General features: G+C 41.0%; 1 protein-coding gene across 1 annotated transcript; it reads right to left on the bottom strand.

The window, feature by feature from the left end:
• Window positions 1–351: 351 nt before the first annotated feature.
• Window positions 352–9,220, bottom strand: brms1lb (BRMS1 like transcriptional repressor b). The gene is made up of 10 exons (XM_053445406.1): window positions 8,957–9,220; window positions 8,712–8,802; window positions 7,495–7,622; window positions 6,850–6,929; window positions 6,252–6,348; window positions 5,354–5,443; window positions 5,159–5,223; window positions 5,024–5,063; window positions 4,610–4,739; window positions 352–2,663 (listed from the first exon to the last, which is right to left on the bottom strand). Exons 1-10 carry the CDS (start codon window positions 9,090–9,092, stop codon window positions 2,546–2,548), a joined length of 975 nt encoding a protein of 324 aa, XP_053301381.1. The 5' UTR covers window positions 9,093–9,220; the 3' UTR covers window positions 352–2,545.
• Between the last annotated feature and the right edge of the window lie 8,107 nt (window positions 9,221–17,327).

Genomic DNA, 17,327 nt, shown 5'->3' with positions numbered 1-17,327 from the left:
TTTTTGTCACAGAGGAGTGGAGCCCGGGTCCAGAAAACCGCTGGGGTGACTTTGGGTTGAGCACTGTCAGGGACTTTTCTGCCTTTGTACACTGGAGTATTATATAAGATTTTATCTGGGCCTTCTTGTGCATGCAAAGCCAAATCCAAAAGGCTCTTAAGTCAAAGAGAAGGAAATTAGCGTGACTCAAGCTGAGCTGCGCAGGTTGATACTGTAATCACCTAAATGCAGAGCCACTTTTCTTGCTGGAAAAGCAGACAGGAAGTCTTAAAATAACAGTGGCAAAACAATTCTAGTCAAATGAACTCTTATGAAATGTTTGTGTGCAGGTAGGACTCTTCAAAATATATATTACAAACAAAATCTTTAATCAGCTGTAGATGCATTGGCACAATGTCAGTTTTCTTTCGACCTCTACTGTTGAAAACGAACCATGGTACAAAAACCAAAGAAGAAATAAAACAGCAAAAGTTCAATAGAGTGGATTCCACATTTTTTCTTTGTTTATGGTTTTGTACAATACTGTTCCCAGCTAATACTTTGACATATGTATTGTATGCAATGCTGAAAGTATAATGCACAACAGAGAAGACACAATGCAACATCCCCATCCTTTAACCAAATTGTAATTTACGTTGGACGGACTGTACGCACAAAAATAAAGTCCTTTCACCTTCTTTCTCTTTGTACTGCTGATACATCAGTACTGAGGAACATTTATACTTACAACAGAGAAGAAGACAAAGGGGAATTGGGAAAGAGAAGTGACAACACAGGAGGGAACAAAGACAAGAGGAGAGGACAGGGAACAGGAAATACTTTTTTAGATGTTTCACAGATGTAACATTTATGCTGCAGTGCTTAATAAATGATCCTCTTTGCTGTTTTATTCAAAGCGGAAACAAACAGACTAGATAAAGGCAAAGAATATGAAAAATGGCACCATAAATTACAAATCAGATTTTCTTCTGGGCCCGTCAAATGAAACCCAAGCCTTTTGAGTTGGACTTTTCTAGTCCTCCTCTTTAAAAGGTGACACATCGTGCTCAGTTTTACTTTCCTCTGGTGGGTTATAGGTTATTTTTATGAATGTAAAGGATCTGCAAAGTTAAAAAGCCCGAGCTCCTCTCCTCCACAGAAAACACTGCTCCTGATAATCCTGTAGCACCCTGTCAGTGGCCGGACCATACTTCAGAAGAATTTGCATAATACACGGCGAGCTGTTAGTCTGACAGGCCACTTTACGGTAAAGTAAGAGCAGAGGTCAACACTTCCCACATGCTCTGGAAACAGTGGACCAGTTACAGCAGAGTGGACCAGCTGGCCAATCGGAGCAGAAATTGACATTATGAGGACAATGATGTGTTTTCCGAACATTTGAGCATGTACACCTTATCAAGTAATAACACCAATTCAAATTATGAATATGAAAAATGTATGTCTCCTTGAAAGAAAAATTCTGGCATCCCATCAACTTAGCCATCGTTACTTGATAGGAGCCACAGTAGCCGCATCTTCCAGTATGATAGTCTCTTTTGAATGTTTTTTTTTCTAGGCACTATGAGACACATGGCAATACAATAGGAGTTAGAGGGTAAAAACAGAGTAAACATACAATACTGTAGTCTCTATATACAGGGAACTTCCCATTTCTGCATGAGTAGGCCTCTTTTTCAAACTGTCCGGTTTTGCTTATTTCATGAACTAGCCTTGATTTGAACTTTAAAACATGTGGTGCCTTTAAAATTACACTGAGTCTTCAACACATAAAGAGATCATTCAGTACAGAGGATCCTCAAGTGGCTTCCTACAAAAGCCAGAGGGTATTCTTGAAGAACAGTTTCATCTCATTATGTTCACAATATAATCATCTACTCAAAACTGATTAATCATTCAACCCATCTCCATAATGACACTTATTTTCCTTTTCTAAATCAAACACTGAATCAAACTGCAGTCCCTGGGGATCTTAATACAGATTTATTAGGCTCTGTGGAGCCTGAAATTCAAGTCTTACAGCAGCCTCACCTGGATCAGGGTTCATTCATTGACCCACTTCAGTCCTCCTGGTGCTAACACACTACAGAGTAAGGCTTCACACTGCATTGATAGTTCAGAACTATTTTTAAGTCAGTCGAGGCATCGTCTCGTCTCAGAAAGGCACGCGACTGAGCTTCACACTTCGCTCCTGCTCCGGCTTTTCTCCCTTGGTTATTTATTTTTTTTAAGCAGCACTTTGCATTAATCTCCGATCCAAGGGAGAATGACACTTTGTGGCCTTGTCGAGAATATCAACATACATATACATATTTACAGAGAAGACCACCTTCTGAAAAAAAGAGTCAGTTGATACTTGTTTGTTTCTGCTTCTGTTGAATAGGTCTGTGTGAACTTTTCAGGGTTTTGAGTAAAATGTTTTTCACATATGTGTGCACTGTACATATGGCAAGCATGTAGAAAGATACAGCATGGAAACGAGGCAGAGAAACATGGCAGAGATGATGGTCTTTGTACTGTGTGTGTGCGAGTGTGTGTCACTGTGGTTCTAGGAGTGCTTGATAGTGTATTTGCCTTTCTGCAGCTGGGAGATGTACAGCTTTGACTTGGTGCCATCCAGCCGTTTGAACCACACCTCGTCATTGTTGATTGTGGTGATGATGGCGCTGCATGACACACAGAACAGCACAATGTTACTGCGACAAACCAAACCACAACCCTCACAGTTTGCGTGAGACTGTCTCAGTAAGCAGAAGTGGATGAGCACTTCTCACAGTGTGGAAAGCAGTCAGAAAGTGCCCTTGTGAATTACTTAACTAAAATGGCAGCATATGTTTTGCAGGCTGTTGCTGCATACGAAGTATGTGGATCTCAAAGTGAAACACAAAAAATTAAATCTATATGTTTCTACAAACTTCATGATTTATGATCAGGCTTAGAATTAAAACTTTAAGATGTGACAGAACAGAAAACACAAACACGACAGGACTCTATTAATCTTTGATCAGTGAATTATGCATTATTGGTACCACAGCCAAGGGCGTTATATTTCTACCAGTCTGGATCCTGGAATAGTTTTACTCACTTTCATGAACATTATGAGAAAGGGCGGTTTAGAATTTTTTATTGATTCCTTAGGGAATATTTCATGGATCTTGATGACAAAAGAAATCAAAACAGACAAAAAGACACATGAAGGGGACTGATATTTTAAGTATTTGAAATTAGGTGCAGGTTAAAAAAAAATCTGAATATAGTAAATTCAAATGTGGTTTCAAAAGAGGGTGTGCACTCTACTGAAAGCCATTCTCATTTGTATTCATATAGTGTCTCTATGTTTATATTATCATACCCATAGCTATGTCAACATCCATTTACAGATAACTATGGGGGTGGAGATGAGACTCATCCTAGTGACTGCGAGCTATTAAAAAACAACAACATGCGTACACATTTACAAATCTGACAAAATGAATGTGTGTACGTGTTTGTGTCTTTGTGCTTGAATAGTGTTTAACGTCATGAACCTCAGATGACTTCTTGGAACTAGATATCTTAAGGCTTGTTTTTGTGAAACTGGCACTTCCCCGGGGTGACGTTATACACACACACAAACGCACACAGAGGCGGGTGACAAATTAAAGTAGAAAACAAAATAAAGTGTTTTATTGAGGTGAGCCTGCAGAACAGCTTCAGTGCTTGTAGCTTTGGATTCCTTCTATTCGAGTACGTTTATTGTCCGTTTGTCTGCTCTCTGTTTGTTTATTTGTTCTCTTTTTAACATCAACATGCCTGGGACTGCAGATGAAATTGAGTCCAAGAATCTAACTCTGGTACATTTATATGAACCATTGTGCTCATATTAATTAATGAACACTGTCCCTTTTAAATAAATACAAGTTAAAGTTATTATCTCCCAAAGGAGTTCAGCTGTTTTTTTAAAAAGTTATTCAGGTACTTGTCACGAATTAGTATGTTTCAGGAATATAGTTTATATTAATATATGTTTATGTGTCAGGTTTTAAGTTTTACTCTCAGACCACTGACTGGCCCCTGTATCGCAGCTCTACCCCCCCATAACATCCTTCTATTGCATTTGTTTTTCCACTAAGTGTTATGGAGGGGTGTCCAAGCTGTGCTGTGACATCAATGCATTCCCATCTATTCAGTGGGCATCCTGTCTTGACTACGCACATGATGGGACGCATGGAGCAGTGGGTGGAATCACAATCTTTCCTCTTAACGCTATCATGGCATCGGGTTAAATCAGCCATGATCATCTCCATTGCTGAACAAATCCACCCTGTGACCACAACTGCTCCACAGGCCTTGTCAAAGCAACTGTAGATATTTATTTAAATGAATATCTTGTCCTCCGTTGTTAAATGAAACTTGCAACTTAAACCTGTTTGTGTGTGGACGAGAGGTGAAAATGCAGAGGAAATAGTTTGTTTTGCAAAATATCTGCATTCATGTAGTCATAAACACAATGTTGCAGATGATGTTGTTCAACGTTCTAACTTTCTCATCTTGTAACCAAAATCCTCACTCTCTCTTAGTTTTACATAGAGCAATCTATTCCTAAATAAACCCTCCTCCCACACACACACACCTCGTCGGGTACTCGTCCTTCCTGTTGATACAGATGGCCTGCCCCCTGCAGTACCACTGGTTGTCATAGAAAAGTCGACCGTCCTCGGAGCGCGCGACATGGTGATGCCTTTCAGGCTTCACTGCAGGAACTGGAGGAGGAAAAATAGACGGATAATATTTGATGAGGATGAGACAGTGAGACAAGGAAGGGAAGAAGTGACTAAGGGTGAGGTGACGTTTAAAGAAACACAGTACAAAATCTAAACAAAACTAAAAAAACAGAGGACAAGGAGAGGGACAAAGGCAACATTCGTCTCCTCATCATGAGCTTGGGCACTTTCAGTAATGAATGAAGCCCTCATGTGTAACTGTGGGTCGATCGCTGCACTCAGCCACCTATTGACTGTAACCAAGGAAGAGGAGTAACTCTTACCATCCACCTTCACCCTGTGTGGCCCCAGTGATGCCATTGCCTACGGGTGGAGGAAACAGACACCTAACATCTGTACTTAACATCAACACAGATGCATTGACCAGCTGACTAGTTTGGCCATTATCATAACAGTACCTTTCTTATTGCAGTCCAGTCTTCAAGAATATCCAGGTCTTGCAGCATGTAAACGATATAAGGGCGTAAAGGAGAGGTTAAGGGAAACTCTGAGGAGTGGTAGAAAACATCTGTCTGTAACAAGCGCGACAGTGAACTGCTGCAGTAAAGTGTAAGTGGAAAAAGACAAGGACAGGCCAAAGGGGAAAAGGATATCAGAAACTACAACAGGCTTCTTCTTCTTGACAGGGCAGAACGGGTCCTTCTTCTTGTTTTTCCGTGAGTGTAATCCATCGTTCCACAACTCTGGAAAACAAAGAGAGTAGATTACTTCTTCTGTCTGGATATTTGCTTTAATATTTTAATCCGTTTTATAGTTATTATGTGCAAACTTCACTTGTTGTCAGTTAACATTTTCTTGATCAAATACGCAATGTTTATTCGCTGATTGCTTATCATTACTTCTGCGTGATAACCGGCCCCAAGGAGGTTGTTTTCCCCCCTGTCAGTTTGTTTTTCAGCAGGATTTCCATGAAACTTGATGGAAGGCTGAGAAATGGGCCAAGAAAGACTCTATTAACTTTTGGTGTGGATCTAGTTCCTTATAACTTCCTTTAACATTGCGTGATAAGAGATTTTTTGTCATTTTCACCATTTCCCAGAGACTAATAAATGGATCTTGGAACATTCAGGAGTGTGTCCAAATGAAAATACAGCGTTAGCAGATTTAAATGCGGTTTCAAAGGGAAGGCTTAAATTTAAATCTTTTTGAAATGTTTTTTGATTGATCTTGGAGGACCGTTGGGCCTTGGTGGAGTAATGCACTCTCTTGAATGCATACAGTTGTACCCTGTAAAGTATGTAGAGATAAATTACCTGCTTTACTTATTGTTCATAAAATTTACAAATATTTACCAACTGCTGCATAATGAATGCAAGTTAGTCTTTTCTCTGTTTCCGAATATAACCAAATACTTTGGGTTCCAAGGACTGTGGCTGACCTGAATCAGAAACTTTGGAATCTCTCTCTAAAAAAATCATTCTGATAGATTTTTGGCATGTTACTTGGATGGATCAAAACAACAATGGTTTGTGTTGAAGCCCTGGCTGGTACCTGAGGTAATATCAATACTGTGTCTGTCCTCTTCCAGTCTTCTTATCTTTTCCTCCAGTTCACTTTGCACAGTGTCAAACAGCAGCAACTTCTCACTCTGGAAGACAGAAAGAAAGTCAGTAAGGACAGAGGGGTCATCACATCACCTCACAACCAACTCCAGAAGCAGGAGCAGGAACGGGGTTGAATGTAATCCAGGCAGTGAAGGGGCCTGTACTACGAAGCAAGTTCAACAATCCACATGAGCTCCACAGTATCCTCTAAAACGATGATGTCATGTTTCAGAGGGCAGAGATTTTACACTGGTAGAACTCTTATCTCCAACTTAACCTGGTCTGGAGCAGGTTAAGTCGTTCTGCATAAGTTACCATGGTGATTTACCCCGATGAAAAGTGAATAAAATGCGACAGAAAACCCTGAAGTAAACCTGAAGCTCCCCTGATAACTGCAATCCTGGTTCATAGTACTGGCCTCAGATGAGGCAAAAACCACAACGTCCAAAACTACAGTGGATTTCCTCCTTTGTCCAGGTAATCGTCTGTTGAATAAAATCTATTTTTAAAGAGGTGCCTCACTGGCTCTACCGTTGGCCTCTCACCTCCCAGTGTTGGCAGGCTGCCTGGATCTCACACTCGTACTTATTCTTCACCGAATCCAAACACAGCTCCCTGTAGATCCCTGCAACACACAATGATGGGAAATCAATTCCGCGGGGCAACCGACAGGAAAGACGACAATTCGGTTTAATTCAAACAACTACAGTCTTTAATTTGCACAGAGACAAATGTAATTAAGTATTACAATCAAACACTGACATTTAATCAGGTGTTAAATCCTGTTTTGCTTCCCAAGTCCAGACATTTTCCAGAAACTTCTACAGAGGCGCGTAAAGTGAGCCCATGGGAGAATTTCCAGAAAGTTTGCAGCAAGCCAAGTGGCAAGTTAATGCCATTCGACATTAGACATGAAGACACAGACGACGACATTTACTTGGAATGGCAATTAGATTGGAGCTTTTGGTTATGAGCCGGCCGCCAGTGTTGATGTGCTGTGAACAAATACGTGTGTTTTCCATGGCGGACTTTATACTCTCCCGCATGCTCCATTCCTCGCCTGTATTTGATGGACTTGAACATGTCTGACAATCTCCTGCTGCATTCTTCAAATGTTAGAGGCAAACTACAGACAATCCTGGACCAAATTTTCAGTCAAAGTTCATGTCCGAGTATGAGCTTGGACTCACCAGCCACTTTAGTCCTGATCTGCATGTTCTCCTGCAGGTTGGCTAAAGGCTCCAGGTACTCTTGGGCACAGCCAGCCATTACCTCCTGCAGCTTGATGTCCACCTGGCTCAGACGCTCCTTGTACAACCTAAGCAGCAAAAAGTAATAATAACACAGCGGTAACACACAGAGCAATTCAGGAGCTTGAACTTGATGATTATTATTGTGACATTACTGAGTCCAGCAGCAGTGGGGTGCTAGCAGCTTGTCACAGCTTGGAGAAAGGACATTACTCCATTTTTTGGAGATACTAGATTGATTTTCATTTGAAGTAAGAATGGTGAAAGTTATAATATAGTCGAAAGTCTTCAAACAATATTAATGTGACAGGAGTCTCAATTTGTTTTGTAAAGATAGAGCTGGTAGAAATGGTCTTCAGAGGAACTTATTTTTTTACCTAGAGTACTTTTCAGAGCCTGTACTTTTCTACTGTTACCTGAGAAAAGAGGTTGTATCAGTACTTACTTGAGTCCTTTTTAACACAAGTATCTGTACTTCTACTTGAGGAAAGAATGCGAGTACTTTTGCCACCTATGCTCACTTCTGACAGACGGAACACTGTGACCATCAAGTACAACAGGCGAGGTTGACATTATAAAAGCAAAAAACTATTTCAAATATCACTTCGCAGTTACACAACTCTTTGATTTTAATGTCATCTTGGTGATGATAAGGATTTGATGTGAAGAATACTTGTGGAAGAGGACCAAAAGCAGTCATATGTACGTTGGCCGAGAGAGGGCAAGGCACTGCCATTAAAGTAAACACAACTTCATCAAATTGACGACACATGCACTATAAAAGGTCACAACACATGCAAATAGCAAAAACAACAACAGAAGTGTCTCCAGGGGACCCACAAAAGTGATGAACCTGGCTGTTCAATGCTGTATAAAGTTCCATCCCCACTGATTAGTAGCAGACTTCAATAACTTTACAAAGCATTAAACTACAGCCAGGTTCATCACCTTTTTGGGTCCCCTGGAAACATTTCCATTCGGTGAAATTGATGAAGTTGTTTTCTTAATCTGGAGTGTGTAGATCTCTCTTGGCCCCCGTACACAGATGAGCAGCATCTCAGAGTCTGCTCCACACCACAGTAAGAGATGTATTTGTGTATGTTGTGAGTTCGGGACAGTTCCAGGTGTTAATGGAAGCAGCATGTGGAGGAACTCACTGCTCCTTCAGGTCAGTGAACTGTTTCTCCAGCGTGGTCATCTCGTCCAGACACTCCATCCTCCTCCTCTCACAGTCCTCATCATCCATCTCTGTTTACAGGAGGACATGACAGCTCCTCGTCAACAACACTGTACCACCTGCACTCCCTGGTCAGCATGTCAGGTCATTTTAAACAGCACAACCAGTGTAACATTGTAACTGCGTGTTGGTGTTTATTGGGGCCTGTTGTTGTTGTTTTCCTACCGGAGCTGTCTCCATCTTCGGACACGGAGGAGCTCACTGTGTCCTCCTCGTCCGTGCTGCTGCCGTCCTGCTCCGGGTAGTCCACCTCCATCTCCTCGTGGTTGCTTTCTTTCTTCTCCCGGGCGTGAACCGGCATGGCGGCGGACAGAAGAGCCGGTGTCGACGGGCTGGCGCCGCTGTTCGTTGATGTTAGCCCACGGTGATAAAAAGAGAAATATGGCCCAGACAGCTAACCGGTTAGCTAGCCCGCATCTACACCAGCTGGAAGTGCAAACATGGCCACCGCCGACCAATGAGAGGCGGCTTTACTGAGTTTGTCCAATCAGATGCTGGTACGGGTCACTGGAGGGTTTCAGGGATTTGTAGTTTGTTAAACTTTCTCCAGATCTCGACAGCTACTGTATGAGCAGGTATTCAAATATAATAATGTACTTTTATTTCACGATAAAATATATAGTATAATAATAATAATATAAATAATAATAACAATGAAACCTCCTGATATACAGTTAAAAGACCCCCCTCCCAATAAATAAATAAACAAACGTCATTTTAAGTAATTAAGAATAACACAATGAAAAAAAGCAGTTGTGATTAAAGAATATTGACGTAATTATAAAAGAGATTTAAAAAGTTTAATTTGATTATTATTACCGAGGCCAAAGTGGTTCTGCTGTCATCCGTGTATGTTTGTTTATAAGTTAGCAGGATTATGCAAAAACTACTATTTCCATGAAATGTTGTTGCAGATCTTGATCGGGGAGCGGATCAAATATATTTTCTTCACCTTCATCAATGTTGTTAGATGGGGTATTTCTCAACTCTATTAATAATAAGATATGTATAATAATACATTTTATTTATAAGGGGCTTTTCAAGATACCCAAGGTCGCCGTACAACAGTCAACAATACAGTTAATTCAAATTTTTAAAATGCACAAAGTAGAGCAGCAGCAGAACAACAACTTCAGCAGACAGGAACATTAAAAGTTATACGTCTGCCTAAACAGGTGGGTTTTGATGCTAGATTTAAATTGGGTCAATGTTCCTGATGTCAGGGGGGAGGGAGTTCCAGAGGTATTAATTGCTCAGAGAATAATTTATGGATTTTGATAATAAATCAAACATGGAACTCACTGTGTATCTATACATCTGTGCAATTGGATGCTGATCCAAATAAAGATCCCGGTGGTATGCAGTCCACTGCCATTCTGGTTATGTTCCATGTTTCCCCCCCTCCTGGTTGTTTGCAATAATGTAATATTGACTGCCATTGTTTTTGAGAGACTCTTATTCCTGTGGGACTCAAACGTTTTCATTGCATGTTGTCAGTGTCATCATCATCAGTCTCAGTGAGGCTACTTGGAGGCAGACAGGAGAACCCTTAGAGAGATTCTACCGAGCGCAGCTGCAGGGGATCTGGTACAAAGTTGCTGGAGGGCCTTTGATACCTGACTGGAACATCATTCCAGCGCCTTGGGGGGCCAGAGCTGTGACAGCCTGCAGCTCATCTGTCACTCACCTGGGTGATAGTGATGGACAGACTGAGCATTGAGGGGAAGTGTGAGCCATGGTGTTGTCTACCAGCCGGATGACAAACAAAACACTATATGGCACAAAATCATTGTGTTGTGGTTGGCAGTGTACATGCTCTAGTCTAGTGCATTGTATCCCACTGACAAGGAGAAGGGCCTTCTATCCTAGGACCTGCAATTCATGCGTTGACCTCAGGATGGCGATAAAGGCATTTGAAGGGTGGGCAAACAGTCTGTGTATAAAAAAGTAAAATATTCCTGAAGAGTATGACCTGCGCTGCTACTGAAACAGGAAGAGTTCAGAGTCATTATTAAATCAAATAGAGATTTGAGAATAATGAAAGGAACGTGATATAAAAAAGATCACTGTTTTAGTTATGTATCTGTAAAGAATAAGATGAGCATGAAGCATGAACTACTTTAATGCTTTAATTTTTTATTTGTGAGTCATAAGTTGACAGAACAAACAGAGGGGCCCCTCCAACCTCACCAAAATGCAAAACTGCGTAAGAGGATATTAAACTGAGAGATTGAGCTCAGTTGATTTGTGGTTTGTCTTGTAGCATCACTGTTTCCGTGGTGTGTAGCATGCTTCTGTAAGTGTGTCAGGAAACTCTGCCGGTCTAATTTCAGTTCAGGGTGCAGTACGTTGTTCTACAGCAGAAAATCCGAGCTGTTTTTGTGGTTTATTTAATAATATTAAACTTTTTCTCTCTGGCTCACACGGCCCAGAGCGGAGACGGGCTGACACAATGGACCATCAATAAAGCTGCGCACGAAGGGCTGATGGAGAGGCTGAGGAATGAGAAGTAATCCAAACAGAGAACCACAGTTTATGGTTAACTGCACATTCTCTCTTGACTTGTAGCTGAAGTCTCTGCAGCCTGGATACATTTCTTTGTACAATATCATTTGCATTGATTACATGTCAGAGCACTCACATGTTCATTGTATGCACCAATAACCAGAGCAAATTCCTGGTAGGTGTAAACCTACTTGGCAATAAATACCTTCTGATTCTGATGACAGTGAGTGCTCTGACATGTAATCAATGCAAATCTATGACCTCAAACCACACTTGCTAACACAGGCTGCGTCTCCAACTCTTTCCCCCTCTGATCTGATTTTAGGCCTCTGCTTTCAGTCTCATCTGGTGAGCTCATTTGAAAGTACTAAGAATTGAGTTGATCTATCGTTCCCTATAGAACCTGATGGTCATATTATTTACTAAACGTTACAATAACAGATGAAGATACAGGGGAAGGCTTGTCATCCAAGTTACAATTAAACAACTTGAAGTGTGTCTCTATAATGCTTTTATCTTACTTCGATTGAAGTACATCAAATCACTCCTACATCTCCTGCGTGTTCAATATGCAGCGACAAGTATTTGAATTTGAGCCAAGCAAGGCGTTTTGTAAATCCCCAACATTAGCATTCTGCTTACCCCTCTAAAATCACACAGACATTTTCATGATCGTGTTTAAACCCATTTCACCTTTGCATCACAGAGCCCTTGATTTCACATGCAGGTATGCACAGCCTGACATCTCCCAGCCTTTAAGGCTCATCAATACATAATTGTCTTTAAAGCAAGGTCCTTAGCTAGCTGCATATAAGTGCTTTAAGGTTAGCTTGAAAGGAAATTCCAGATTGAGGAACGCTCTTCTCAACGCGCCTTCTAAGCGTGGGTCTGTAAGACTGATTCCACTCTCATGTCTGTATGGTAAATATGAAGCATAAGAGCCAACAGATATAATTATTAACTTAAAATTAAAAAAGAAACAGCCGATGTTACTCACTTCAAATCAAATCCGCCTACCAGCCTCTCTAAAGCTAACTAAGTAACACGTTATACTGAGTTTGTATAATCTGTATGAAACCCCAAATTGTAAAAGTGGCAGGGTATCATGCTGGAATCTCAGTCCTACACTCTGGGATGATCGTGTTGGCAACCTCATGGTGATGACAATAAACCTCCATCTTTAGCTTTCTTCATATTTTTTGTTCCTTTGGGGTCTCCATGTTGGGCGGCTGTGGCTCCGGTGGTAGAGCGGGTCGTCCACGACTGATTTACTGGCAGTGCGTGAGAGATGTTGGAAAGAGAGAGTGCTGCACAGAGATGCACTGTATAGCCATTGCCAGACGTGATAGGATCCTGACTTTCTCCGGAGTTTTTCTTTCACTCATGAACGAAGCAGCAGGCGTGAGTGATCATCAAGATGAGAAAAGCCCGAAATAAATACAGACCATTTATCATTTATGTTTAACAAAATGTTCTCTAAATCTATGAGAAGAATATCAGATATCTAATAAAACTAGCCAGTAAAAATAAAAATGTCTGCATGGCTAGACACCACTAAGTACGTATGCTTTTGTTTTTTTATAGATCTATCGAGCTGAACCTATAATGTGTTTTAATGCTGCTGTAAGAAAACAATTCTGAACCTGACCGGGACACTAGGGTCTTGGGAGATGGCTGCTGGCAGTAGGGCAGTAGGACAGCAGTTCATCCCTTTCTGTGTGTCTGTGTCGACGTGTGTCTGTGTGCACATCACCGTGGGAATGCCTGGGGAGGGAAATAAAGGTATTACCCCTTCTGCGAAAAACACCCACGCTTCCCCGAAAAATTATGCATTTGCGCATTCAGCGCGAAACTGACTCGACAGAGGGGAGCGTCTCAGAGACGTTCACCTCAGTTTGAAAGTTTCAATCAGTGAGTCTCTGTCTTCAGTCAGTAAAACAGGTAGAAACTCAACTTTCCCCCCATTCGAAGCATCACACCCTCATGACCATTAGATTACATTGTGAAGGGGAACCGTTTTTATTTTACAGGTGTGGGAACCTGTTTGAAGTGATCTTTTTTTACAATAATTGTATTGAGAAACATTGACCTTCCTTGTTCTTTTATTTATTCACTTAATGGGGTCGATTAATAATCTTCGACTATCTTCCGTTATGTCTCTATTAAAATCATATCATCCTACATGAAGGTTACACAAGATCGTTTCATAAAGCACGGTTGTGATGAGGTGTCTCTTACAAGGAAACAGGCTGACTCATGGCATTAAACAGCAAACATGCCTACCCATTATTCAATACAAGTCGTGCAGAACAGCCCTGTGTGTGGTTGTCACACTAAAATACTCCTCTTTACACAAAGCCACGCACTGTGAAAACATGGCGTGGGTGTAGTGTGTAAACTCTGGGCCTAGAAGTGCTTTGTCACTGGGCCCACACGAGCCATGGATGAGTGTCAGGGTAAAGGTCCACTGAGTGATTACTGTAATAACGGAGCGATAGCTTCCTCCTGAAACAGGAGGTGTATTTCCTACCAGGAATTGGATAATATGATGACGCCATTATCTCTGTATGTTAATTATGGAGCCAGAGCTAAGAGGCTATTTGCTTAATTTAGCATAAAGACCAGCCTGGCTCTGTGCAAAGTAAATTGAAGGAAAATGTCACGATAAACACATCACATTACTTTTGATTAATTTGTACACAAACAAATACGGATGCCTGTACCATACAGTGCACAAAGATGGACGACTCTCTCCTCTTGCTCCCATGAATGCTGCCATCTTGCACATTTGACCCCAGTTCATCAAATGACTAATTCAAAACCAAACCTCACTTTTCTCATCATGTCCATTGCTACATGCTGCCTATGGTATGTACCCTAGTTATGGAACCAGAGTCACACGTTATTACTGTAACTTAACCTCAAAACAGGAAGCGAGGAGAAACAGCTAACACTACTGTGTCCATCATTAAAAGTAGGTGTAACTACACCTCCATAGCTAACTAATTATCATGTATCTCTGTCTGTGTACTAAATAAATGCCCCCCCCCCCCCCCCCTTCTCTCCACCCTCTGGGCCTTAGCTCCAGATTTAGAATACAGACATGACAGAGGTATCACTCTCTCATGTCTCAGCATGAAAGTGAAAAAGCGCATCTTCCAAAATGTCAAACTATTCCTTTAGGTATAAACATTCTGTCCAGAAATTACGTTTGCGTCTCACTTTCACAAATTAGCCATGCATGATGCAATTTCAGTATTAGTAGTTTATTCGACGTCACCCCCTCCTTTTCCCCTGACTTCTAATTCCACAGTATTTTACTTCTTGCTAACCTAAAGCACCAAATCTAGGCATCGATTACTCTAACATAAAATGTTTGTAGCAGTTATTGTTAATTATTCTGATAATACCCATATGGGAAATTATTAGAGTAGCTAACCATGACACTTTTACAAAACAAATGTTTTTTTTTGCTGTTTTTGTTTCTATAAATTAATACTATTTATAGGACAGGTTTATTTGTTTTTTGGAAATATATTGTACACTATAGATTGTGTCTGCAGTAGTCCGTTTTGAGTTCTCTTTAAAAATACAACCCTGGTATAAATCGTTTAATGGTACTACTGAACTGTATTGCATTACACTGAGGGTCTTTTTCCACCCCATTAATATCAGTGTTGGCACGTACAGTTTTAATAAAAACTGAATATTAAAATCTTAGCAGAATTTATTTTAGGGTGGTTGTATAAGGCATAACTTCAATGCATTCGTTTTTAAACTGGTAGCTAAGTTATTATTTAGAATCCAGGGTGAGGTTGGTGGTAAATAATAATCTTTTTTGGTTTCATGACATCAGCATTTCGTTGATTGGCTGCGATGCCCCAACTGGCACCTCGCTGACTTCGATAAGTGGTGATTTACCAACATGCAGATAGAGGGAAAGGTGCATCACTGGATCCGAGCTGGCGTCAGTGCTCTATGTTGGTTTCCATAGCGACCACAAATAAATACACAAGGCAAGTGCAGGCAAGTGCACACACACGCAAGCCTTTACTAAAAAGTAAATCTCTAGGATGCAAAGTGGAAGTTCCAGTATTTCCCTATCATGTGACCTTATATAGACACACGCGTCTTGGCAGCGGGAGTGAAAACACAGGGCTGCAAGAACATTTTGTCCCCAGATGTGTCATTGTGATACTTGGCAGATGTGAAAGTATGTGTGGAATTCAAGGCAGGAGAGGGTATGAGCCTGAACGAGGGATGTGTGTGTGTGTGAGAGACGCACAGGAGGCTGCCCTATACTGACATCACAAACCTGCTGGGTGTGTAGATGTGTGTGCGTGTGTGTCTGGTTTTCATATCGTAATCACAACTGAGTCTCGCCCCACAGAGGTGTGATAGCTTCACCGTACCTGGTTACCGTTGCTATGTTTTCACCAAGACCCCATTCAAGGTGTCAACAGGCGTGATCCTGGGAATTTTTATCTTAAATGTCGGGGGAGCACACGCCAGAAGCCCAGTCACGCACTTTGCCACCACTTTGTCGTGAAAGACGGAGGAGTTTCCTTTTTAAAAATGTACCTCAAAGCAACGAAGAGACAGACGCAATAACAAACAAAAAAAATAACGAGGAAAGCCACAACACTGCATGTGAAAAAAGAAAATAGGAGGAAAATATTCAGAATTCCAACCAAATGTCAAAAGCGATGTGATGTGCATTATTATGACTTAACATAGTAACAGTAACGTGCATTTCTGCATGACTCAACACAGTGTTTCCCTGGATCAGAGCTGACTTATCAAGGACTTTTTCTCCGGAGGTGTGTAAAAGCATGTGAGTTGCTTAACTGGTAAGTCCAGAGCATAGTGTTGTGGAACACTATGCTCTGTGTTGTTTTCATCAGGGAGTCTCCATGAGGAAACTTCAGAATCTTCCCCTCTTCCTCTGATCTGAGTAGCGTAAATATGTTCAGGAACAGGTGTGGAAATCCTGCCACTTTCTTGTGTATGTCCCCTGAATTTACAAGCTTGAGATTTTTCTTGTTGTTTTCACACCACATGAGCTGCTTTCACGTGCATTTATATATGATTTTATTTCATGCATCTGGGGCAAAGGGACACATTTGGCATTCCTGCCCATCTCATGTTTTTAGAATCTTATGAGGCTGCAAAAATAAGATAAGACAAGATAAACTTAATCTTTTATGAACAGTCTATGTTGCAGAGGGAAGTTAGAAAAATGTGTGTTCATCCTACCTGGTTTATCTGAAATGAAGACTGCTACAGAGCACTGGTCGTTAAGGCAATTCGTATTAATACTAAACGTATCACGTGTCCAAATCACACTAAATTTGACACTGCCCATTAGATGAACTGTTCGACATAAAGACAGATGAGTCGTTTCTGGAATTAATAGGTAGATAAACATTACTAATAAATCATGCACGATCAAATAAATATCTCTTTATTTGGGGGACATGTAAATTTAATTTTTGTGATATTTACATGTAGAGGAAGACAAGTATGAATGAGCTTTGCAAGTCAAATGAAATGCCTCTCATGTCTGATTTAGATGACCACAGAATTCATGTATGATAACACAATGTGGTGAATGGTGAACGGTGTGGGCTATTGTCACAGTAAACCTTGAACTGAACCTCATTTTGGAAGCACAGATTTTTATGAATTATGACAAGTTTAAATCTGGCCAATTAGGCCAGAGGTATGAGATGGAAAATATGCAGTCCTATTTTGGTTAGCCACTTTAAAAAAAATATTTTCCCCAGTACAGAAGGGAATTCTTCTCTCTTTCATTCATGCGCACCATGCCTCATTCACTGAAATACATAGTGTCTAAGTTAACCTACATCACAGGTGAAAATAGGTGTTGAATAGGAAACTACAAGTTTTCGTTCTGAGTGTGTGTGAGGGGGGATTTTTCTCACAAAAGCACAGCTCCGTGTGATTTCCCTCTGCCTAAGATAAGTGGAAATCCCCGCCAAGGCTCCGCCCAGCGAGCGCACAAAAAGCA

Source organism: Pleuronectes platessa, chromosome 17 (genome assembly GCF_947347685.1).
Source record: "Pleuronectes platessa chromosome 17, fPlePla1.1, whole genome shotgun sequence".
In the NCBI taxonomy this organism is placed as follows: Eukaryota; Metazoa; Chordata; class Actinopteri; order Pleuronectiformes; family Pleuronectidae; genus Pleuronectes; species Pleuronectes platessa.
This window is presented reverse-complemented; position numbering and strand designations above follow the sequence as displayed.

What these genes read in the sequence shown, in the direction of transcription:
- brms1lb (XM_053445406.1), bottom strand. Translation starts at nt 9,092, where the DNA reads ATGCCGGTTCACGCCCGGGAGAAGAAAGAAAGCAACCACGAGGAGATG. An exon ending in GATCAGGACTAAAGTGGCTG is followed by an intron (nt 6,930 to 7,494) that starts GTGAGTCCAAGC and finishes TGTGTGTTGCAG; the next exon opens with GGATCTACAGGGAGCTGTGT. An exon ending in ACACAGGGTGAAGGTGGATG is followed by an intron (nt 4,740 to 5,023) that starts GTAAGAGTTACT and finishes TTCCTCCTCCAG; the next exon opens with TTCCTGCAGTGAAGCCTGAA.